The 26285-nt window shown below is 35.4% G+C and overlaps 1 protein-coding gene across 4 annotated transcripts in view; it reads right to left on the reverse strand.

The window, feature by feature from the left end:
* The window catches only part of Galnt13 (polypeptide N-acetylgalactosaminyltransferase 13), a 458666-nt gene that overhangs the window by 180075 nt on the left and 252306 nt on the right, over nt 1-26285 (reverse strand). For all 4 annotated transcript variants that reach the window (XM_057755642.1, XM_057755643.1, XM_057755644.1 and 1 more), the window contains 3 exons: nt 12103-12269; nt 11395-11602; nt 8377-8547 (listed from right to left, as the gene is read on the reverse strand). In XM_057755642.1, coding sequence (XP_057611625.1) covers nt 8377-8547; nt 11395-11602; nt 12103-12269 — 546 coding nt within the window. The remainder of the gene's footprint in view (nt 1-8376; nt 8548-11394; nt 11603-12102; nt 12270-26285) is intronic.

Here is a 26285-nt window from a genome sequence, read left to right on the forward strand (position 1 = left end):
CAAATTGAATCCAATAGCACATCAAAAAAAAAAAATCATCCACCATGGTCAAATTGGCTTCATTCCAGAGATGCAGGGATGGTTCAACATACAAAAAAATCAGCAATGTAATCAACTATATAAATAAACTGAAAATGAAACATATGATCATCACATTAGATGCTGAAAAAGCATTGACAAAATCCAAGACCCCTTCATGATAAAATTTTTGGAGAGATTAGGAATCCAAGGAATATTTCTAAACATAATAAAAGCAATATACAGCAAGCCAACAGCCAACATCAAATTAAATGGAGAGAAACTCAAAGTGATTCCACCAAAATCAGAAATAAGACAAGTCTGACTACTCTCTCCATATCTATTCAACATAATTCTTGAAGTTCTATCTTGATCTATAAGACAACAAAAGGAGATTGAGCACAAGCAAATTGGAAAGTAAGAAGTCAAACTTTTGTTATTAGCAGAAGATATGACCATATATATAACTGACCCCAAAATTTCTACCAGAAAAAAAAAACTCCTACAGCTGACAACACCTTCAGTAATGTGGCAGGATACAAGATCAACTCAAAAAAATCAGTAGCCCTCTTATATAAAAAAGCTGAGAAAGATTCAGAGAAACATCATCATTTACACCAGCCACAAATAATGTAATATATTTTGGGGTAATACTAACCAAAAAGGTGAAAAACCTGTTTGGCAAGAAAGTTAAGTCTTTGAAGAAAGAAATTGAAGAAAGTATAAGAAAATGGAAAGATCTCACATGCTCTTGGATAGGTAGCATCAACATACTGAAAATAGCAATCCTACCAAGAGCTATCTACAGAATCAGTGCATTCCTCTTCAAAATCCCAACACAATTTGTCACAGATCTTAAAAGAATAATACCCAAATTCATATAGAAAAATAAAAAACCCATGCTAACATGAACAATCATGTATAATAAAGGAACTTCTGGAGGTATCACCATCTCTGAAATCAAACTCTATTATAGAGCTACAGTAATGAAAACAGCTTGGTATTGGCATAGAAACAGACAGGATGACCAATGAAATTGAATTGAAGACTCAGATATTAATCCACACACTTATGAACACCTTATTTTTGACAGAGAAGATAAAATTTTACAATAGAAAAAAAGAAAGCATTTCCAACAAATTGTACTGGCATAATTGGATGTCAACATATAGAAGAATGTAAATAGATTCAGACTTATCCCCATGCACAAAACTCAAGTTCAAATGGATTAAAGACCTCAATATAAATCTGACCACAATGAACCTGATATAAGGGAGAGTGTGAAATAGCCTTCAATGCATGGGTACATGAGACTACTTTATAATATAACACCAGTTTCATAGATACTGAGAGGAACAATAAATAAATGGGACCTCCTGAAACTGAGAAGCTTCTGTAAAACAAAGGGCATAATCAATAAGACAAAAAGCAACACATTGAATGGGAAAAGATCTTTACCAACCCCACATCAGACAGAGAACTGATAACCAAAATTTAAAAGGAACTCAAAAAATTGGACAGCAAAATACCAAATAATCCAATAAAAAAGTAGGTACAGAAGTGAACAGATGAATCTTAAATAGTTGAAAGACACTTAAATGTTTAAGATCCTTTGCTATCATGGAAATAGAAATCAAAACAACTCTGAGATGCCATCTTACACCTGTCAGAATGGCTAAGATCAAAAACACCAATGACAGCTTATGCTGGAGGGGATGTGGAATAAGGGGAACACTCCTATATTGGTGGTAATGCAAACATGTACAACTACTCTAGAAACCAGTATGACAGTTTCTCAGAAAATTGGGAATCAATCTACTGCAAGACCCAGCAATAACACTCTTTGGCATATAATTATAGAATGCTCAACCATACTACAAGGATATTTGTTCAACTATGTTCATAGCAGCACTATTCATAATAGTCAAAACCTGGAAACAACCTAGATGACCCTCAACAGAAGAATGGATGAAGAAAATGTGATACATTTACACAATGAAGTACTAGTAGGCGTTAAAAAATGACATCTTGAAGTTTGCATGCAAATGGATGGAACTAGAAAAAAAAAGATTCTGAGTGAGGTAGCTCAAATCCAGAAAAATGAGCATGGACCCACTCATAGGTGAATACTAGCTATAAAGGAAAGGTTAAGGAGTCTACAGTACCTGACCCCAGAAAAGATAAATAACAAGGAGGACTCTAAAAGAAACACACATAGAATCTCCTGGGGGGGGGGGGGAATAGACCAAATCTCCTGAGAAAATTGGGAGCATGGGGGTGGGGGGGAAGGGAAGGACAACGAGGAGGACTGAGGGAGATAGAGGAAGTGGGAGGAGAACTGGAGGGAAAGGAATGGTCAAGATTGGGAAAGGAAAGATGCAGAGGGAAAAAAAAAGAGATCTTGATTGAGGAAGTCATTACAGAGCTAGGAAGAAACCTGGCACTTGAGAAATTCCCAGGAATCCACAAGGATGACCCCGGCTAAAACTCCAAGAAATAGTAGAGAAGATGCCTAAAGTGGTCTTGCCCTGCAGTCAGACTGATGACTATCTTAAATGTCACCATATAACTTACCTCCAGTAACTAATGGAAGCAGATACAGAGAACCATAGTGGAGCATCGGTATGAGCTCTAAAAGTCCAGTTGAAAAGGGAGGAGTGAGAACATGAGCAGAGATCAAGACCATGATGGGGACACCCACGGAAACAGCTTTCCTGAGCTAATGGAAGCCTTCCATCTCAGGCCTGACAACAAAGGAACCAGCCTAAGGCCAAACTAGACCCACTGAATGTGAATGACAGTTGTTTGGCTGGGACAGACTGTGGAGCTACTGGCAGTGGAATCAGAATTTATCCCTACTGCTTGTTCTGGCTTTTTGGAACCCATTCTCTATGGAGAGATAATTTTCTCAGCCTAGATATAGTGGGGTGATCTTCAGTCCTGCCACAAATCAACGTACTAGGCTTTATTGATTCCACATGGGAAGCCCTACGCCTCTGAAGAGAGAGTGGGGGTTGGGATGGGGCTTGGGAGAGGAGGAAGGTAGAGGGAGCAGGAAGAGGTTAGGGAGTAGGAAATTGATTTGACATGTAAAAGGAGAAAAGATAGTTTTTTTAAAATAAAAATAAATGTTTTCTCCATAGATGATTTCACAGAACTTAGTATGTACTTTTAAGTATTAAACAAAAGAAACTGGAAACCGGAGTGACTGAAGACTTGAACAGTCAGAATGACAAAATTAGGAATAGAAAACATGATAAAATGAGTTTTAAGCAAACTGAAGGTTAAAGAAAAGAGCAATAAGAAGCCTGAAGGTTTAACTGGGGGACAGAGCACTTAGAGGCTAGGCATATTGGTCATTTAGTCCATTGTTTTCCTAGTACACATAAAGTCCTGAATTCCATTCCATAAAATCAGATATAATAAGACATGCCATGTATAATGCTAGTACTGGGTAGGTGGAAGCAGAAAGTTCATAATAAACTTCAAAATATATTCAGCTAAGTAATAAATTAAAAATCAGCATGAGATAAATAAAACCTACTCCCCAGATCAAAATGAAACAGAAAACATAAAATTTGAAGACAAAAAGAATCTTCAATAATTTTTGTTACATAAATTAGGGTATGAGCTAAATAAGTGAAATAATAGTAGCTACTAGTTTCTATAAAAAAACGAAAAATAAGCACCAACATTAATGACATAAAATCCTAAAGAATAGTAGGAAAAATTTAAATTATGCAAAAATACATTTCAAGAGACATTCTGGAAGAAAACAAGATACTGATGGAGGTGGGCCTGTTTAGTCTTATGCCTTCTTATTCACATAGTCACTGAAACAGTTTTCCTGAGCTAATGGAAGCCTTCCATCTCAGGGCTGATAGCAAGGGAACCAGCCTAAGGCCAAACTAGACCCACTGAATGTGAGTAAAAGTTGTTTGACTATGTAATGCATGCATGTCCCATTATCAGGCATATGTTTAAAATACAGCTTACTTCTGTCAAGAATATTTCACATTTAATACTCTCTGTAACTTTAATTCCTTACATGACTTAAGCATGAATGAAAAATTATTTTCATTTTTAAAGTCAAAAAAGTTCCACATTATCCCCAAATATAGCATCTATGTACATTGCTTCTCTCACAGCACACTAGAATGCTATAAAGAAAGTAGTTGAGAAAATTTTCTATGATGACATGGGAGTCGTAATCTAAGGTATAATAATCATGCTATCAAATTTATTGGCTATATTTTAGACAAACTTAATTCTAAAATAACAAAGAGTATTGTGTATCAGATAAATGTTAATAATAAAATATATGAAAGTGAGTAAAATATGTCCTGAATAAAAGCCAATAATGAAATCTTGGTGTGTGATTCATCATGAGAGCAAGAATTAAATAAATATCTAAAGCTCTTTGTTTACTCTCAGAATACATTTGACAGAGTAGTGGATGCAAGAATGAAAGCGATAATATTAACAATATTTATAGCAACAAAATGGGAGGTATAATGTGGACAGTGCAAAGTTAATAGATGATAAATAATCAGCAAGTCTCCTATAAAGAAATATATTTTAATGAGTGAGAAATTAAAGTGAAAACAAGTATCTTTATAGCTATTTACTTGAGCATCAAATAGAGATCATAATTAAAATACTAATGCAGCCACTAAGATTTAACCAAGGTTTTTTTTTTTTTTTTCAGAAACATACACTGTTGTAGTATTAGCATAGCTAACTTCTATACGCCCACAATCAATCTGCATGCAAGTACTGACCTCTTGCTTCACCCACAACATGCACGGCCAATATTGAATGGTAAATAACTCTGCAGCAGGAGATTGCTGCAAGTGTTTGTATGTGCAGGGTCTAGCACTGTGACTAGAAGCTGCATGCAACTACATTTCCACACAGAATCATATTTAAGCCAATACCTAAATCAAATCACCTCAAATTTCATGTGCTAGAAAGAAAGTGACTAAAATATTTCAGTGACTGCTGGTTTTAATTGTCAACTAAACCCAGTTTTCACAGAGTCTCAGTGAGAGTCAGGGAAGATCAGTCTGTTTTCTGAGCACATATGGGGGAAATGATCTAAAATGTCTCAATTGATGTGGGAAGAACCAGTCTCAACTTGTACAGCACTACTCGGAAGTTCAGGACCCTGGACTTTATGAGAGTAAGAAATCTAGATGAGAAAATGCCTGCATTCCTTTCTCTCTTCTCTCTCCTATGATGTGAAGAGCTGCTTCATTTTCTGATTTTCTTGACTACCAGCTATAATGGACTGTAACCTGAAATTGCGAGCTGAAAGAAACCCCGTCTATTCTAAGCTGCCTTTTGTCAAGGTATTTTATCACCAAAACAAAAATAGAAATAAGGTAGTCCCCAATTTGATAGGGTTATCTTCATTAAGAAGCCATTTTGCTAGTGGCGATCTGTTTTGTTGGCTAATACACAAATACATATTCATATGACTAATGCGTTCAATGTCTTTCAAACTCAATCACTTTCAGGAAGTGGACTCCAAATTGAATGTCATAAGCTTAAAGACCATAACCATAGTCAATTATGTAAATTAAACATATTTCTCTCACCTGTGTTTGAGACAGACAGAAGTGCTAAACTCTATTTCTCCAAGCACAAGAAAGATGATAAATGACAACTAATCCTCAGGCTTAGAGTCAGAGACACAATCATAGGAGTTATGAGGGTAATACTAGGTTCTCGTGCCTCTTATATACAGATGTTTCTACTCAGCTTCCTTGGGTGCAGACTAGAAGAAAGGCTGAAGCATTGCGCCAAGAGTTTTCGATAGCCACAAGTGCCAAATTTTGTTTTAGGTGTCTCATTTCTAAATTGGTGATTTAATGCAAGTATGAACCACTAAATCTAAGCAAACAGAAAACATTTACAAACATTCTTGGCACATAGGTTCCTACATCATGGTCTCTTGCTTAAAAATTTGGTCACTGCATTGTACAGACAGCTGAAATGCTAAATGCTTTCAAATAACTTTACTGATTAAAGAAAACTAAGTAATCCCAAACTTCTGTTTATATACCTCTTCTTTTTACAACTAAAAATACTATGACCAATGCATAGTACAGTCAGAATAATATAGTGTGGTATAGTATTGTCATTATACATTTTATTATTACTATGATTGAATTTAGGTCACAAGTTCAAATTGGTACACTATGATTGCAATTGCATACTTGTATTACTGAGTGATGATGAGTCAATTATAGTGATTACAAAGTTTTGTCGTAAGAGACATTTTAAATTAAGCATTCTTCTTCAAACAACTAAAACCTCAAATCTACTTTGATCTCTTTAAGTATTCAGAGTTCTGTTCATCAAGTGGGGAAAAGATCTTTCTTCAGTACATAGAATAATTTATCTGTTTGCATGAGTGTGACAAAAATGGTCGCATCTCTGAGTAATAAATGAGAAACACAAAGTTCACAGTGCAGCTCTGCTGATGAAAATTACCTACCTGCTGACACAACGGTGCTCATGAATTAATTAACCTTTTGCCATAAGAATCTCCAACCTTCAGCAGATGCTGAGGTTTCTCCATTATTTCATTACTTTAGAAAATAAAATAATGTTCAGTAAGTAAAAAAAAAAAAAAAGAAAAAAATTGGATTGGTTCTCATAGTATTTCACCAAAATTACACAAAGTGTGGCTAAAATACAGTGTGATGAATGACCCAACTTTTATTTTAGCAAAATATAAGTATAATGACTGCTTTCTTAGTCACTTTTTTCTTTTACGAATGAGATCAGTTCATCATTACTAGTAGTGTTGGCTTCCTTAGTTTTTACCTTTCCAATTGCGATAATAAAGTTAAATAAACTATGCTTTCACAAATGTACTTTCAGTAAGCTTTGAAAAACACATACTTATACAAACGTTGTTTTCAATTGAATAAATACATTAAGAGTATTTAGGTGTCTCTGTGAAGTGTTTTGATCGTTTTCACTTGGGACTAGAATATGGGACAAGAGGATTGGTAATAAATCAGAGTTGTTCTGTTTTCTCAACTTTAATACAATGGACAATAAACATGGGTAGATTTGAGCATTATAAATCTAGATGCTAGATTATTCTCAACAGTGACAGGTCTTTATGCAAATATCACAGGCCACACTTAATGTTTTCTCACTTTGATAGTATATCTCTTAAAAACTGTTAACACTATTTACTATTTAATTTTTCAGCAACATATAATTAGAGCTGTCTCTTCTACCACACATTTTTGTTTGTTTGTTTGTTTTGAGACAGAGTTTCTCTGTGTAACAGTCTTGGCTGTCCTGGAACTAGCTCTTGTACACCAGGCTGGCCTTTAACTCACAAAGATCTGCCTGTCTCTGCTTCCCAAGTGCATTAAAGGTGTGTGCCGTCACTGCCTGGCTCTACCACCCAATTTTTTATTTTAATTTAAGGCATCATACAATTAGGAAGTAATCTCAACCCCAAAACAAGGCCTTTTTTAGATTAGGGCTTATATATATGCTATTTATGAAGATTATAATATTTTCCTTTTTTTCAAGAAAAAAAGTGATTTGCTAAATTCATTTTTAAAGAGGTGATCTAGTCTACTACTGCTCTAAATTTTTTTAGACAATCAATATTTGAAAGCAGGCAAGAGACCTAAAATAGGATAGAGATATTTTGGTGTTACTTAAATGATTAATTTTGTAGAAAATTGTAATAGATGTACATTTCAAAAATATGAGTAAGATGCATTTTCCTGACAGATATTTCAAATTAAGTAGTTGTTGAGCTTGGAACAAAAAAAGTCTCTTTTAACATCTGTTAACTCATGATATTTTTTCACTTGACTATTTTATGATTATAAGGGAAGATAGTTTTTAAGTGATTATTTTAGAATAATTACCAAAGCATTTTGGTCATTTCATGTTTGAAAATACTTCTATTATAGTATGCATTTTTTATTTACTTGAAATATCAAGACATTCAGAAATCATATAGAAGTTTCATTTGACTATGGGAAACTAGGGTAGAAGACAAAGACAAGACTTGCTGTCTTTATTTTACAAAGCACCTGAACTGAGACAATGATAGACTCAGTTCCCTGATAGTATTCCAGAACCCTAAGGCATCTAAACACACCTAGCATTTATAGGAACACATAACTTTGCCCGTGATAATTTTAACCATATTCAGTATTATCACTCATTCTTATATGATTACATAAAGAGTGAAAAGATACATAAATAATAAATATTTCTAAGGATCTTTAAACACTGAGACCAGACTTATAATGTCCTTTGGTTAAGGGAAGAATAAAAATACGACTAGTTTGGAAACAATGATCTACATACCTGACAGGTAATGTTCTGTCTCCTTTCCTTCGATCCATTTCTCTTTGAGGAACAGGATACCATCTGAAGTTTAGTTTCCAGTTAAAACCACCATAAGTCATGTCTGATCCAGCCATGTATTCAAAGGTATCATCACTAATAACATCAATGATGGGACACACAACTGTTTTCCTATAGAAAATAAAAACCAATTCATATATAAATAATAATTTACATTAGTTTCTTCAACTTGGTTTTAGATGATATGATCACACTTAATTATTTTTATGACTTTACCATGTCTTTAATTTTATTTTATACTTTTTTTTCTGCAGAAACATTTCCTCCAACATCACATTTTTCCCTCACTTTTACCTCAAAGCTGTGATGTGAAATCTAGTCAAATATTTTAATTGACCTTCAAGTTGACTTTAAAATGCATCCTAAGTACTAACTCAGCAGGGTGAACATGGTCTATTTCTCATAAACTTCCACCCAGAGCATGGTTAGTCAATTGCTCTGATACTATGCATCATTTTAGCTATAACCTACTGAGAAGCAATAGAATAGAAAGATAGAAATGGATGATAGAAAATTAAATCTGGAAGCTTGCATATTAAATATATTAAGTTAGAGTACAGAAAAACTTGACACAGAGGAAGTTCCTTTTAGGAAGAACAAACAACATCAATTAAAATCATGATCTATAGGTACCAGTAAACAGTTTCTGTGGAGGGCACAAGGGCAGTGACAACTTTTTCAGCAAGCTGTTGGAGAACTAAGATTCTATCATTGTCTCTATCCAGGTGCTTTGCTTAAGACAGCAGCTCTTTGTGGTCTAGCCTACTTTCCTATAGTAAAGGAATAGTCAAGATGTTTATGGTTCTTGTGAGCTTATTTAGGGTAAGAATGTTCCACTTAGTTATTTTCCTGAGTACACAATTTTATCTATGTCATAGCTTCTATTATTTTTTGGCTTCTTGTGGCTTTAGCGGTTTACTATAGGACCAGAGTTAAAGTCTACTCAAAGTGGCATTAATTGCAGCTAATTCTGAAGAACAGAGTGATTGTATGCATTCTATGTCATCCATAGGTGAGGAAAGCCAAACAGGACTTCAATTACATCTTCTTTGGTAACTGCAATATTACCATCACTCATTGTCATGTAAGTCTCATGTGCCACACAATTGGCAATGGCCTGAAGTCCTCTGAAATCAGTAAGCTTTATTTACCCTTGGAAAGGCTTCTTGGTGAATCTGGACAAAACCAAGTTATGGTGTTTCTTTATTTCCTGAATTTAATAAATTTACTTTTAAGGGGAAAAGAAATCAGATCTAATAGTCTCAATTATACTTTACTGTCTTGTTATGACAATTTTAAAACGAGGAAAAAGACTCATTGTGTACAAATATAAAGCAAATAAATTGTTAGAAAAAAGATGGTTTATGCAGAGCTATAATGAAACATTATAATGGTGCAGGAGAATTGTCTGTATTCTGTCAATCATGTCAAATAAACGCTGATTGGCCAGGCAGGAGTATAGGTGGGAAAACCAAACAGGAAACAGAAATGATATAATGAGAACAGAAGACTCTGGGAAGGAGGAAGTTGATTCCTCCCACTCCTGCCCAGACCACCGAAGCAGCAGGATGTGATCTGTCCCACTGAAAGAAGGTACTGAGCTACATGGCTAACATAGATCAGAAAAATGGGTTAATCAAGATGTGAGAGTTAGCTAGTGAGAGGCTAGAGCTAATGGGCTAATCAACTTATAATTTATGGAGACCTAAGTGTGATTTTCTTTGGGGCTAAACAGTTGTGGGGTACCGGGAGGGACAAAAACCCCAACAAATACACAGGTCTCCCGTTCATGTTACATTATAATAACAAGGTATTATATTAAATATAAAATGCATGTTTAAAAGAACAGTATAATGTACAAATGGTCCAGAAAACACATTGAAGTGAGCCTAAGTACACTTTGCTTGGTCAGTCTCAGTTTTGTGTGGGCACAGCACAGCACAGAAAATGCTGCTAGTCATGTACTGTACTCTGTTGACTAAAAGGTTCCCATTGCCTTCTTGAACTACTGGGATTCATTTCACTGACAAGCTCAGTCTATCTTCAGGGAAAGCACCAGCTCCTGCCATTTATGTTATGTGGCTGAACTAACTTATACAAAGCAGCAGTAGTTTGGAGTGTCTAATTAAACATTTCAATTCTGGGATCCTCTACTGCACATGACATGGCTGTGCAAGTGAGGTGTTCTACAATGCTTTATCATAATAGATAGCATTCATTGTTTGTTATCTTCATTAGGTACTAAGAATTACACTAATTTATCACCCATGCTTATGAATAGCTACAAAATGTCATCATCATTAGGAAGAGCTAAGGTATGCGTGAAGAGTTTTCACTTCACAAAGTTTAATTTTTAAAATTTTTAAAACTGACAGGTAGAAAGACTTTGGTTGACATAATTATACTGTGTTCTACTCTTTTTTTAACAGTGGTATTATTTCAGGAAGGTGCGCTCTGTGTGTGTGTGTGTGTGTGTGTGTGTGTGTGTTTGTTAACAAGAGCATCGTGGAGAAGTTGAAATAGACTGTGACCAAGGGCACTGGAGCAGTGAAGAGAACATTGCTGAGGGAGTAGGAAGAACTAAAGTATTCACTGAACTTCCAGTAACATAAGCAAGTTTGTAAGAACATCAGCAATCACTGCGCTAGGAGCTGGGAGTACCACAGGTGCTTTGAAAATTGCCTACAACATATGCTGTCAGACTGGATTAATTTATTTCGCCTATAAATGCTCAAACCATTTTTCATCGACTCATTTGATTATTTTTTAAAACAATTACCGTGCTCAACACAAATCAGTCCTATTTTCATCTTAAAAATGAGAAAAGCCACCTTTTTCAAAGCATATGAAATAAACCTTCCGAAAATAGGACCTTGGTCAAGGCATTGTGATGGACAGCTGGAGTTGCCCTCAAAGGTTCAGGTGTAAGCTTTGCAGACTTAACACCAGACTCCCTACCTGTCTTCCTTTATTCTCGCCAGCAAGGGCTCCAGCCATCCTAAGGTGCACTCGCAGTGTGCATCCAGAAAAGTTATGACCTGTCCTTTTGAAGCAGCTGCTCCTCGGAGACGGGCACGTATCAACCCAGAGCGCTCTTCCATTCTGATAATTTTTACTGGCACTTCTAAAGTTTTCACATAGTTCTCTAATGTCAACTTGAGAAAATCTGTAACATGGAACAAGAATGGATGAGGAAAATTTGGAGCTGTTTCAGAACAGAATGGCGATACTCTTAGGAAGGAAATTCAGCTGAGGGGCAGCCCTCAGCTCATACATTCAGGTATCATATGCATATGCAATTTCATATGTAGAGTTTAAAGTGAAATAAACTAGTATATATTTCATCAGTTAATTAATGCTACATATAAAATCATATAAATTCTCAGTATTAACTAGTTGGGGAAAACAAAACATTTTAAAATACCATTTTCATTTATTTTTGATGATAAAAACAAATTGGATATAACAAGAAACAAAGCATTTAATTGTTCTCAGAGTTGAATGGGCATAAACAATATATACAATGTATGAAATACATATATGAAAATATGATATGTATCAATTTGATAGGTGATTGATTATAAAGCAGAATATAGATCGTTTGCCCCCTACCTTCTGACCATAGAAATGGTTCTAAATTACAGGCATGGAAAGCAGAGTCTATACCTCTTTCACTGGCATCGTCAACCAAGATGACCTCAGAGAGCAGGTAGTGTGGAGAGCGATTTATGACACTATAGACAGTTCTAAGTAGAGTGCTCCAAGCTTCATTATGGAACACAATGACTACACTTGTGTTTGGAAGTTCGTCAGGGTAAACTTTCGTCTTGCATCTGGGAAAGAGCAAAGAAACAAGAGTGATGATAATAAATTCATATTTCAACCTGCTCTTCCTCAGTAGGGATATTCATCACACAACAACTTCAGACTTCAAAGTCCTTTACCAAAGAGCTGATTTATGAATATCTGGAATAATTTTCCTTTTTATAAGTGCTGTGAGTAATCACTTGGCCTTTTGAAAGTTAAATGTGCATAATTACCAATATTTTATTTTAACTCCTGCGGGGAACAAAGCAGCATAATTTCCATAATTCTAAGGAAACCAAAATAATATTCTCAAACTGTCAAAAATTTAGAGCACCAAATACCATAGGAGACAATTTCAATTATTAGAAACAAGTTTTATTCTTTGTTTTACCAAAAAGGAAACAAAACTCAAAAAGCTATACTAGTATAAACAGACAACTATATGTACAGTTTTAAAGCATGTAAGTCTGAGATTATTTTTCCACTTTGGAATTTCTAATACATAAACTTTTTAGTGCACTTGAGAATGTCCTAAACTATAACTACTCTCAAAGGAGCTTTAGTTCTGTGCTTCTACAATGTCTTGTTATTCTAGGCATAATTGAAATAATTTGGTTACCTGTACTTCCTGAACTTTACTGCTACAAACATCCCTGATGGGTTTGTTAAAACACAGATCTAATTTGCTAAGACTAGGATGGAACCTGAAGTCTTTGCTGAAGAACTTTGTTGCTGCCTTCAGAAGTATATGAATCAGTTGGCAGCTGAAAGTAATTTTCATTAATTTTACAACTTACTGTTAAAGAAAGCAATTTTAATTGTGCTTAAAAATTCAGATGACTGAGATCTTACTCCACAGGTCATCAATTCATAAAGTTATGATTGGTAAACAATTTGTGCAATTTTGTAAGTAGGTGTTCCTAAATAGAATATGCAGAGGGTTATTTCCTCTGTCAACTTTTGAACCTGTAGCTATTGGTGTCATGTAATTTTAAAACTCTTTAAGTATGAGTCATCAAAATGTCAGAGGACTTCTGGAGCAGGACTAGAAATTTACTCACCCTAAGCTATTTTTAAGGTAGTATATTCTAAAGAAGTAGAAAATTACAGTAGATTCATGAAATAAAATTAATCAGAATTCTCCTGCCGTATTTAATAACATAGTACACTATGCAATATTGTTAGAATTGGTTTTATTAACAGGAAGTAAAAGATATTCAATGAAATGTAGAAGGTGGAGTCATACATTGAAATCAAGCTGGGCATGCCTATGGAGACCTTCCTCCCTTAAAACAATCTAAAGTGTCACTCAATCAGTAAAATCTTCTAAAATACAATCAGGCAAGAATATCCATATACATCTTGTCTAACATTTTTATCAAGGATATATTTGAAAATGAACATTCAATGGGCTCTGCATTATAAAAAATACTGTGCAGAGAAGAAAAAATTGGCAATAGGTTTCTAGATCTTTCCACTCTTTGGAAACGTTCCAACAGCATCATTTTGTTTCATCATCTTTTCACAGCTACCTCCAGTCAGTCATTACTAAATGAACTAAGAAGGCCATCTCAGTAAATGAGAAGGGTTCTCCACTGTTTTTTTTCAATCCTCTATTCTCTGCCTCATCAAACCCTCCCATCACCTTTAGCATGCCAAGCACAAATATGACAATACAATCATTAGCATCACTAAAGCATATTTATGTAAACCATGTGGAGAGAGTCCAACACTAAATAGCTACTGACTTAAACCATGACTCACATTCAATATATGCTACAAAGTGTCAGGTTTTTTTTGTTTGTTTTAAGTGAATCGTTTTAAATTAGGATTTTCTGTTTGGAATTTTAAATGCCAACTAAGAAAATGTGGAATAACACACAGTAATCTTAAAAAATAAAACCAGCTGAAGACGTTAAATAATGCTTATTAACACAGCATATATGAGGCAGAGATTACCCTGGTTTGGAGGATATCCTGGGCTAACTACACAGTAGCATCCAGACCATCCTGGCCTGCAGAGTGAAATCCTGTCTCAAACAACAATAAAGAAACAGTAAAATTTAAAATAGACACACACCGTCTTTTTGAAGTTTAAGCTATTTTCATTAACTTTATTTTGTGATTGAAAAACAATCACCAATGTTAATTCCAGACTCATTATATCTATTTTGTACACAATGAACCAACTTAATTTCAATGCAGATACTAAATTAACAGATAATCACCAGTGTCTCATTCATATCCATAAACAACAACAACATCAAAATAACAGGAATTTTACAATCATTGTTCATTGATATCTTTCAATATCAATGGCCTCAGTTCCCCGTAAAAAGACATTAATTAACAGAATGGATTTGAAAAACAGACCCAATCTTTGATGGCATACAGGAAATATATCTGTATATTTATCAACCAATAAAAACAACACATATACAGAAGACATCCCACATCATAATCCATCCTAAAGCATAGATACTTGCTCAACTATGTGTGTTATGGCTTTATTTTTCATATCTGTCCCATTCTGGAAACAACCTAAATACCCCTCAACTGAAGAATGGCTAAAGAAATTGTGGTATATCTACACAATGTAGGAGAACTCAGTGTTTAAAAAAATGACATCTACAGGCAAATAAATGGAACTAGAAATTAAAATTATCCTCAGTGAGGTAACCCATACCCAGAAAAAAATATAGTATGTATTCATTTATAAGTGTATATTATCTTTTAAGTAATGATAATCAAGCTATAATCTCCTGACCCAGAGAAGTCAGGTGAAGAAGATGGCTATAAGATAGAAGCATGGATCTCCCTGGGAGGGAGAACTAGAATAGATTCTGAGGGTGGACTGGGGGGAGGTGAGGAGAGGAGTTGGAAGGATCAGGTGGGGGACATTGAGGGAGTGGTTATAGGGAGGTGCAGCTGGAGTTTGAGGATATTTGGGGGGGGGGTGTGGAAGCAGGTCAGTGTACTCTTCCTGGCATCTATGAGGGTGATCCTAGTGAGAACTCTTAGTAATGAAGGATGTGGAGTCTGAACTGACCATCTTTTGTAGCCAGGCAAGGCTTCCAGTGGTAGGACTGGATTACATTTTTTTTTTTGATTGTTGGCAGATATCCAGCAGAGATCCCAGGCTGATGCTAAGATAGCAGATTGTAGGATGATACTAGGAAGTAAGTTCACCCTCTGAAAATTAACAGCAGGACTCCATTGCTAAAGCCAACTACTACTTGGCTTTTTGAGTGTAGAGACGTTGAGCTGGTGTGGGTTTAGAGGCTTTACCCCTACATTCTAATCTCTTTGAAGTGTAAAGATACTCTGCAGGCTATGCAAAGAAAAACCTGGAAGCCAACTCAGCCACAAAATCCTCCACCTATAATCTGTTCCACCTGTATGATCTTCTGGAGCAATGGCAGCTAGGAGCTGGAAGGAATGGATAGATGGGTAATGGTGGTTGGGGTGTTCTGTATGAGAGATATTTTTTTAAAAATGGGTTGTGGTTCCATGTTTCTGATAAGACAATAACATATAAAACTTGTAGTAGCATTTGCATTTCATACCATAATATTCAGCTATAGTAAAATACAGCATGACTTTGTTTACAAAAAAAGAAATGTAACATTACCATATGAACTACAACACAATCTATTTAATTGTTCAGTAGAAATGGCCTTCTATCCACTTAAACATCACTTTCTGTGAAATTATCATATTTAATTTATGAATCAGTCGCAATGATTTTGTACTGTTTTAATAATATTCACTTCTTTTATTAATAATTCTTCCATTTCAACTTGTGTTTTTAGTGTACTAGAGGCAAACACTGAGTTTATATCTCAGAAATAAAATTTTCACCTCTAAGTGACTTCATTGATACTTTTTCATAGACTTCAAATGAAATGCTTCTTAAATATTAAGGCAAAATGAAGTATATAGGGATCTTGTTTAAATGCAGCTCCTGATTCAGTAGAGCTGGGCTGAGCCCCAAATTCTGCATTTCTAATGAGATCCTAGGAGATGGTAAGACTGCTGGTCCCTGGATGATACAAGAAGCAAGACTACAGAAAGTTCTCAGTTGATGATTAGCAAAACACAGAAATACAGCCATTTTTCAAAAACTATGCTTTTCTTCATCAACTGAATTTTTTTCTGCTTGTTGCTGCCTTTTCGTTAGATGGTGATTTTTGTGTTAGTTCTAAGCAATATTATATTTATAAATGAACAAAGAATTACAATTATAGTTTGTCCTTGTAATTTCAAGAATACTTCACATGCAATTTACTTGAAGCAATAACTGTGAGCAGTTAGAACCATGCTCATAAGATGAAGATCTACCTTTGAATATCTATCTACTGCAAACAATAGACTCTAAAACTCAGCCTACTTTCAGGATTATAATATTTTAAAAATATTCATCTGGAAGGAGATGAACACAATGTAACTTATATTTACCAGAGAAGTAGTACTCAAACAGTATTTTGTCATTTAAGCTGGCAGAGGGTTTGTTGTTGTTGTTAGCTTGGTTTTGGTTTTGTTTTTTTGTTGGTTTTCAAGGCAAAGTTTTTCTGTGTATCTTTGGCTGTCTGGAACTCACTCTGGCCAAGCTGGCCTCAGACACATGACGATCCACCTGCCTCTGCCTCCTGAGTGTTGAGATTGAAGGTGTGCACCACCATCACCTGACTAAACTGGCAGAGTTTTAATTTGCTGATTATTTTCCTTAATATTGAACTACAAGGACTAGTAGGAAGAAAGTTTAGTAAAGTACTGAAATAAAAGAATCAACAGTTAGGGTGAGGATAATAATCCCTAGCCCCTAATACATACACAACCCCAGAAAACAACTTGTTTTTTTTTGTAATAAAATCTTAATAATAATTTTACCATTTCCTATACACATTCTTATTTTTTTAAAAGTCAATTTAAATTAGGCCACAACCATAGCTCTTACCAAAAACATATGAGAACATTGTTTCATATGCCCACAGTATGAAACTCAGGGTCTTCAAGTAACTGTACTGAAAAGGTTTTCAAAGTTGACTGAGTCACAATTTACTCAGCACACATTTCAAATCATATATCTACAGTGCTGCCTGACTGCAATATATATTATAGCAGTGATGACACTAAGCTTCTGGGAAAAACCAAAATATCATATTTGAGTTAAAGCCTGCTCCTTAAGAGAGAACTCATGAACTACAGTGCTTGGGTGACCAAGAACCTCAGACTAGATAGCCCAGGGACCTATGTTAAAACAAATGCTGCTGTTCTAAAACAAATGTAGCATTAAGATGTCTCCCAGTGACATTCTTCTATACTCATAGGTCAATTCCTTTCACAGTCATTTTCACTGAAGATCCTATTTGCAGCTGACAGGAGCCAATACAGAGACATTATGCCAGCAGTAACGGATCTTGTCTCTATCAAATCCCTCCACTCATGTTTCACTGAACCCTGTGGAAGAAGAGACAGAAAGAGTTTAAGAGCCAAAAGGATGGAGAGGACCAAAAAAACAAAACCCTCTAAATCAGCATGATTAAAGATCATATGAACTCAAGGAGACTGAAGCAGCATTAACAGGGCCTGCACAGTTCTGCTCCATGTCCTCTAGATAAATATTATGATTTCCAGTTCAGTGTTTTAATGGGATTCCTGAATATGCAAAAGAGTTTCTGGTTCTTCTATCTTTTTTTTTTTTTTTTTTTTTTTTTTTTTTTTTTTTTTTTTGGTGTTTTTCGAGACAGGGTTTCTCTGTGGTTTTGGATCCTGTCCTGGAACTAGCTCTTGTAGACCAGGCTGGTCTCGAACTCACAGAGATCCGCCTGCCTCTGCCTCCCAAGTGCTGGGATTAAAGGCGTGCGCCACCACCGCCCGGCTTGGTTCTTCTATCTTATCTTGGGCTCTTTTCCTGCTGTTCGTCTTGCCCAATTCAGATGTTTTAGTTTTTGTCTTATTTTATTATAGTTTATTTTGTTTTTATTACATAGAAGCTTGCTTATTTTCTGAGAGACAGAAAGTGAGAAGATCAAATGGAAGAGGAGGTGGGAGCAACTGGAAGAAGTAGAGGGAGGAGAAATGTAATCAGGATACATTGTTTGAGGGAAAAATACTATATTTAATAAAATAAAAAATAAAATTCCTAAAACAAAAATAAAGCAGTTTATTGTGTATAATAAGCATAATGATAGCTTCCTCATATTATCTTACATGTTTAATCAAGTTTTAAATAATAGTAGCTAGAAAAATATTGCTAATTTCTCTTTTTAGTCAGGAAAATAATTTAAATAAAATACACCTATATTACACTGCATTATGAATGTTTATGTGAAATGGGAAATAGCCGTTTCCCTAGGACTATTATTTAAAGCTGTCTTAGGAATTGTGGTGTCATTTTCATAACACTCAATGAGGCCTTGGATTCAATACTAGACAGGGGAAGATAACTTTCAACAGGATTCTTATAAATGGTGGGACAGTTTAAGTAACATTTCATAAATCAACATTGTTTGTTTCTTACAATTGTTCAAATACAATTGCTAAAAATTGGCATTTGGAACCAATTTTTGTGACGTTAACTTTAATGATAAAAAGGAGAATCTGCACTAGAAATTTATGTCTTCTTGTTAAAGGAATTGCATGCCGTCTGAAACTCAAATAGAATTATAAGCTTGGCCAAGAAAACATTTTATATAAATACTGAATTGTCACACAATGGGTTTATATAGCACCAGCAAGTAAGTAAAAATTCACTTCCTTTGAATTTTGTAAGATTGTGTATATGACCCTTATTCATAGTCAATATGAGAATTTTCTTATTATGACTTTAAACAATATTGTTGTATTAGCATCAGTCACAGAGATGTTGATTAAGATAGCTGTAGACTGGTCATGCATGCATAATATGATTAAAATACATTTATATTAGAAATTGAAATGTATAGGCATTTGAACATTAAAGGTAACTAAATGGGCCAGATTCCTGGACACAGCATACTTTGGTTGCAAATACTGAGAGATCAGTTTAAAATTGACCAAGACACTATATATAATGGCTGATTTTCATAGTGTTGGAAAGTACTGTGCAAGCTACTCTGGGAGAAAAGGCATCAGTGGTCTTGCCTAACAGTAGACTCAGCATGCTGTAATACTGAGGTATCAGGCAAGTTGTATCCAATGGTGAAATAATGGTGTGATAATCATGGGGGAAACTAACGACTGCTCCAGAGGAGAGGGTTTGTGTCTGGTACTTTAAACTTTGTCAAAAGATCATGAGTGGGTAGCCCATAGACCTTAGGGAAGAAACTAGTGGTGTTCTTTTCTTAGGTGGTCATACTGTCAACATATCTTTTTTTATTATTATTCTTTTTTAATTAAAATTTCCACCTCCTCCCCGTTTCCCATTTCCCTCCCCCTCCTCCCACACATTACCCCTCCCCCCACTCCATTCCCCCTCCCTCTCGATACTGAAGAGCAGTCCAAATTCCCTGCCCTGCGGGAAGACCAAGGTCCTCCCACTTCTATCTAGGTCCAGGAAGGTGAGCATCCAAACAGGCTAGGCTCCCACAAAGCCAGTTCATGTATTAGGATCGAAACCTAGTGCCATTGTCCTTGGCTTCAGGAGGCAGAGGCAGGTGGATCCGGAGTTTGAGGCCAGCCTGGACTGTCAACATATCTTATTATCTACTTACAAGCATAAATTCGTGTTAGTCTCAACTTTGGCCAAAGAAGCTCTTTTTACAGTAGGTAGTAGTTAATTCAGAGACTTTTGACTTGTCAAAGTTCTGAGTGACTGAGTGCTCATATGTGAAGGGATCAACTGTAATAGCCTTTCCTTTGTAGAAGGCTTAGGAAACATCATAGGAACGGGGGAAGAAAGAATATGAAAACTGGTGAATGTGTAGAGCTACGAAATGCAGTTTTCTTAATATGGCATGGCTGATATGCACAGTAAGTGCCAGCAACTATGGTTGGTGGAAGAAGGCATGTTCAAGATCAAGCCAGTAAACTCCAGCAGAGATAAAGGAAGTACTTCTACTGCCCTGCCTTTAGCTAAAAGGCTCTTAGCACTTTATCACATCTGAGGAAGACAGAGTTTATTTGTTTTAGAGATTTAGCAACAGCAGTTTTATCATTCCTCAGAGCATGGTATCATACTACACACATATGGTCAGCACTCATTGGACTCATAGGGATAATAATAATGAAATAATAATAATAATAATATAACAACCAGAAAAAGTTGGGGAGAAGACAGGTGGAGGAAGAGCATCTACAGGGGAAACTCTAGGTAAGTAAATTGGGTAGATGAGGTCAAAATATTTTGAATTCATGCATAATAATTTCAAAATTAAATAAAAATTCTGTATTTAGGAATAGATTTTGTGAAGTAGAAGCTGAGAACTATAACCTTAAATTCTTTGATTCACAAGCACATTAAAACAAAAGAAGCATTACATTTGCCTAAAACAAATTGGAAAATAAAATGTATGGGGTTCATATATTTAGAAATTGCTTTATACACCTGAAGGCCCGAGGAGACAGACGTTCTTAGCCTCTTCCCTGTAACACGAGCGTCATCTGTGCGTACAGTAATGCTCAATCTCCTGCGTTTTGGTTGAAGACCAAATCCAGCTGCTCTACTTCAGAGAGAATATGAGGGTGCTAGAATGTTTCAAACAGATACAACCTGGAACTATGTGAGGCAGTGAACCTATTTGCTCTCTTTCCCCTTGGCTGTGCACACATTATGAGAACATAAACTGTTACAATTTGATTTTCTCCTTTTCAAAGGCATATTGATGTTTTCAGATAAGCTACTCAACACAACATGATGCATCAAAGGAAGAAAAATTGACTGTAAGATGAGAACATGAAATCACAAAGGAGCCATAATTGCACAGTGTTTTAGTTAGATGCAATCCATTTAGGACTCCTAACAAAGGCCGTCAACACTATGGCGTGTGTGGCTTGCTTGTGGGCTGCTTATTGGGCCAGTGCTTACCTTCTGCTGCTTCAGGTAAAGATGATTAATAATAGTAATTAAACTGAAAACTTGTAGCACAAGCCCTCTATATTCTTTTATTTTTTAGAGCTATGAAAATTGCAAAGAATAATGAAAATTGCAAAATTACATGTAGCTTCCATTCCCCGAAAAGAATAATCACAGACAGAAACTCATGTCACATCCCAATGCATCCATGTGAATCAAACTCAGGCAATGATAAAATAGTTCTTTCTTCTAAACTATTTTCAAATTTTGAGCAATTTGAGGCCCCAAGTAAAATACAGTACTTAATTTTGCATAAATTTCTGCAGATCACCTTATGTATAATATGTTGAAGTCCAAACGCTAATTCTTTTATCTAAATGGGACAAGTGAGTACCTTAAATTTTATATGAATCAAGTTAAATTTAAAAATTCAGCTCCACCGTTTAATTCATTCATTTCCGGTTTACTTTTGGATTCACCCTTACTCCTTCATTTTCTTATACATATTGGTGGTTATGGGGAAAAGTGCCTCTGGTCAGGATGTTACTTCACAATTCTTACTTTTGGGGTTTCTTCTTGTATTCAGTTTTAGACATTGTCTCCTGACTTCAGGGAACATTGTCTGGCCATTATGCTGCAGGAGACAGAAACAGGGAGCAGAGAATTTCTTTCCCTTCCCTTCTATAAATCCATTTAAAGTTATTCTACTACTTTCTGCTCTACAGCTCATATGCCTCCACATTTTTATTTATAATTCTTTTGTAGTATATTTAATATCAGCAAAGTAGGGGGATCTTTTAAAAAGCACACCCCCACCCCCCACCCCCCACCCCCACCCCCCCACACAAGGAAATTTCATTTTATTCCTTCCGCCACTCTGGAACTTATTTTTCTACATGCCACAAAAGATATATATCTAATAGGAACTGTGTAAATGAAAACTTAGTGATTATGTAGGCTATCATAGGAGGCATGAGATCCACTCACCAGTCACATAGTCATTACTATAATCTGTACTAGAGATATACAAATACAATTTTTCTACAGCTTCTTGAACCTTCCATTGATTTTTGTTTTCCAAGCATCTATAGTCAGACAAATAAATGAGCAAATAATAAGGAAGTAAAGAAATTAAAGAAGAGTTTCATAGTCATTGTGTTCTAATGCATCCCCCTTAAAGCTAAGCAATAGAATTCCAGTTTGTTAAGCAAACTCTGTGTCTAGAAAGCTATGGTTCTGTTCTAATTCGGTGCCTGTGTATACAACCTCTACATTACAGCTTTGCCATCACCTCGGTGAACTAAAATTGCCATAGCACATATGCAAGATATTTAACGACAAACAGTGGAATTCTAAGTAAATATTAAGAATGTACTTTATGATCATAAGAGTCTTAGATTATAAATCTCTGCAAAAATATTACAAAATCTCTGAAATCACTTGAATTGGTCTTGTTTCTGGTAGAATTTTGACCACTGACAAGGTTTTATGCATTTGTCATCAACTCTTGCTGCTGGGGCCATATTTCTACATCTTCCTACCTCAAGTCCATCTTATTCACAAACCATTCAGAATCCAGAATTATTTCTTGTAACAATGTTATATCATATGTTAATTTAAAAAGACATGGATAATACAATGGAATATTAATTTTGCTATTTTCTTACAGAAATATATAGGACATGTGTATATAGGACATGTGTATATTTAGTGATTAAACTAATAATGGATTTAAAATCTGAAGCCTTTAAATGCCCACACTTCTTTCATAATGAGATGCTATTACAACCTAAGAGCCACTATGGAGTCATGGAGTAGTGTAAACTCAGAGTCAGAATGTTTATATTTTTAGTCTCCACATCTTAGTTTATATAGCTATAAAACAGGAAAATAACAGCATTTTACTTGTGAAACTGGAAGGATTAAAAAGAGGTAATGCATGCAAAGATTTTATGCCAGTAGTTAGAAAACAATATCCTTATAACATGTGTATATTGATTTCATTACCTCCATGTTTTTAACTGCTTCTTGATATACTTGTCTTACTTTAAATTTTAAAATATAGAAGTCAATTGATATAAAATATACCTAAAGAATGCACATTTTAGTTAAATCACCATTTACCCAGTGTGTGTGAGGAGAACTGTCTCCTAGGTGTGTTGGCCGAAATCATCAGAAAGAGACTACATTAGGAAATATTAAGACACAAGGAATTGCTTCATAATGCATTTTGATGCTAATGAAGTTTCTTTAATAAATGTTCTTTGTCAACTTTTAATTAATTTAGTACTTCAAAAAAGAACAGAACAACCAATATAAACCAAAAGGAACAAATAAACAAAAACAAAAGTAATTCATTGACAGGAAAAAGACATTGATAAAAACTTGAGGACTTTGGGTGGTTATTTGAAGAGACCTTGGAGTATTTGAGCTATGAAGAATAGACAGAATTCTCCTTTGAGGAAACAGGTACTGTAGTAATAAATGCTGGGATAACTCTAGGGGAAAAAAAGAAAGCATGCCTTTTAGGGGGAATATTTTTTCACAATGCACTTACTGAAGTGTTCTGGAATATTCATTTACACTGTATGCACATATGTCATTATTTATTGGTTTAATAGGCAAGCTGACTGGAAATAGCTGAACAGGACACAGTTGGGTGGTAAAGCCAAACTAGAATAATAGGAGGAAGAAGGGTGGTACGAGAGGAATTGCTAGCAGGCACAGGGAGAAGCAAAGTGAGCATGCCATAGTGAGAAGAGGCACTGCCACGTGGCAGAGTGTGAGTTAGGAATATGGATTAATTTACAATGTAAGAGTTACTTAGTAATATCAGCCTGAGCTGGTATCCAACCATTTATAATTTATATAAGCCTCAGTGCATTTCTTTGAGAGCTGCTGCAGGACAGGAAAACTGACTCTCCTAGAACAGGAAATCACTAAATGCTCTGAATGAACAACAAAGCGGTGACTTTCCCACCCAACACAGCTTGGATGTTAAGGGAAAAAAATAAAAATAAATAAATAAAACAGTATCCTACAAGAGAATAGTGAGAGGGAAAACATTTAAAGGTTGATGACCAGGCAGAAAACTGAGGTAGGAAAGACTAGGGGAATGGAGAAAGAGACTAGGAGAAGAGAAGTGTTGCAAAGCAGGTCAGGATGTCTTAAGTGACATAATAACTGCAGGGCATTTAAAATGAGTGACATTTAAGTTTCAGGATTAACTACACTAATTCAGTGCAACCTCCATCACCCTCCTATTGTGCCCTAAATTGGACTATCCCAAGATGCATTCCATTAGTGGCTTCATGACTCTATCTGCAAGTTGAGAAAGCAGCCACCATTGACTCTGAACAACTACGAAGAGCATAGAAAGCAGTACCAAAAGCTAAGAGAGAACGAGTCAGTATATGAAGGAGCTAAACGATCCCAGGAAGGATTCCAGACATCTACTAAGAATTGTTTTGTAATTTCGGTTGATCTAACCTTTATTTGAGCAGAGGACATTCAGATACCATTTATGCTACGTTAAAAATAGAACATGAAGCTCTGAGACTGCCTGCTGAGACAGTCCTCTCCTCTCTACCTGGGCCCCTTCCTTTGAGATTGCTCTGTATTCAGGACAACATGCTACCAGAAACCCTGGAACCACCACACTTGGTATGGACCCATCCTTGCCCTCAATAGAAAATGCATCCACTTCCCATGGATCTGCCTATTTGTGTCTGCTGTACATTTGCTGTTAAATCTTGTGGGCTCCAACACCTGTCACTATCTCCTCTAACTCTAGTAACATTGACCATCTTGTTTCCTTCAAGAAAGATTTCTCATGCCTTCATCTCTTGTGATCTCTAAAATTCCTTAGTTGTACAGTTTTCTTAAGAAATTACCCAAACTCTCCATAGTGGAACTCAAGGCAATTCTCCTTTAAAATGGTTTTCAAAGTATATTCTACTCTATTAAACCCCAATAGTATTATAATATTGTAATACTAAAATGCATATTCTTTCCTTCTTACATCAGTAGGTAAAACCAAACCACTGAGTGTGTAGTTGTGGAAAATTATCTTTAATATTGTAAGCACTGTTCTCAAAGGTGAAAAGAAAACTTTTTCAAGAGCCTCTAAGGAGACACCTATTCTCTTGATAATCTTCTCTTAAAGGATTGATTTTTATTTTATGTGCATGGGTATTATGCCTGTGTGCATGAATGTGAAGCATATGAAGCAGAGGCTGCAGAGGCCAGAAAAGGTCACTGGATTCCCTGGAAATGAGAAATGCTTGTGCATAGCCATGTGAATCTTGGGAACTAAACCTGCGTGTTTGATAATAGCAGCACATCCTTTTAAATGCTCACCCATGTTTTCAGCCTTTCATTTTGATACTCAAATGAAAACTCTCAGGTTTTTATTTTCATTTTATTTTATAAATTCTTGGGCTGTCTTTGTATAGGTTTCCTGTTTCATGCATTCAAATATGCCAATATTTTCCCTTACTGTTTATGTATAATAACAGCAAAATGAATACTTCTATTGAATTTCAAGGGAATTTAGTATTGTCATCTCTTTATGCCCTCTGCACATTAACATGGCCTATACATTTTTCTGAGGTGAAACATATAGATCTGAACACGCCTTTTAACAGGTTGCCCCAGCAGTACTCTGTGCACGGCAATGATTTGAGGGGCCATTATAATCATGAAACAAGCTTCACTGTTTTTCTTAATTTACATCTATAATTCGTTTTTCATTTAAATAACCTTTATGGTTATTCATGCTTCATTGCCACTGTGTTTCAGTTATAAAAATTCATATTATGGTTGCCTATCAGGTAAGGCTAAATCCTTATTTGATCAGTCTGTTTTTTTCTTTTCTATCCATTTTGACATATTTTACCCCCTTAAATCCCTTCTGCCCATTCTGATATATTTTAATTTTCAATATCATAATTTTAGCATATATCTCCCCTACTTTTCAACTAAATGCTTACTAAATAGTCACTACCAATAACAACTAAATAGTTATTAAATACAGTTTGAGTTTTAT

This window comes from Chionomys nivalis, chromosome 22, assembly GCF_950005125.1.
Source record: "Chionomys nivalis chromosome 22, mChiNiv1.1, whole genome shotgun sequence".
Lineage (NCBI taxonomy): Eukaryota > Metazoa > Chordata > Mammalia > Rodentia > Cricetidae > Chionomys > Chionomys nivalis.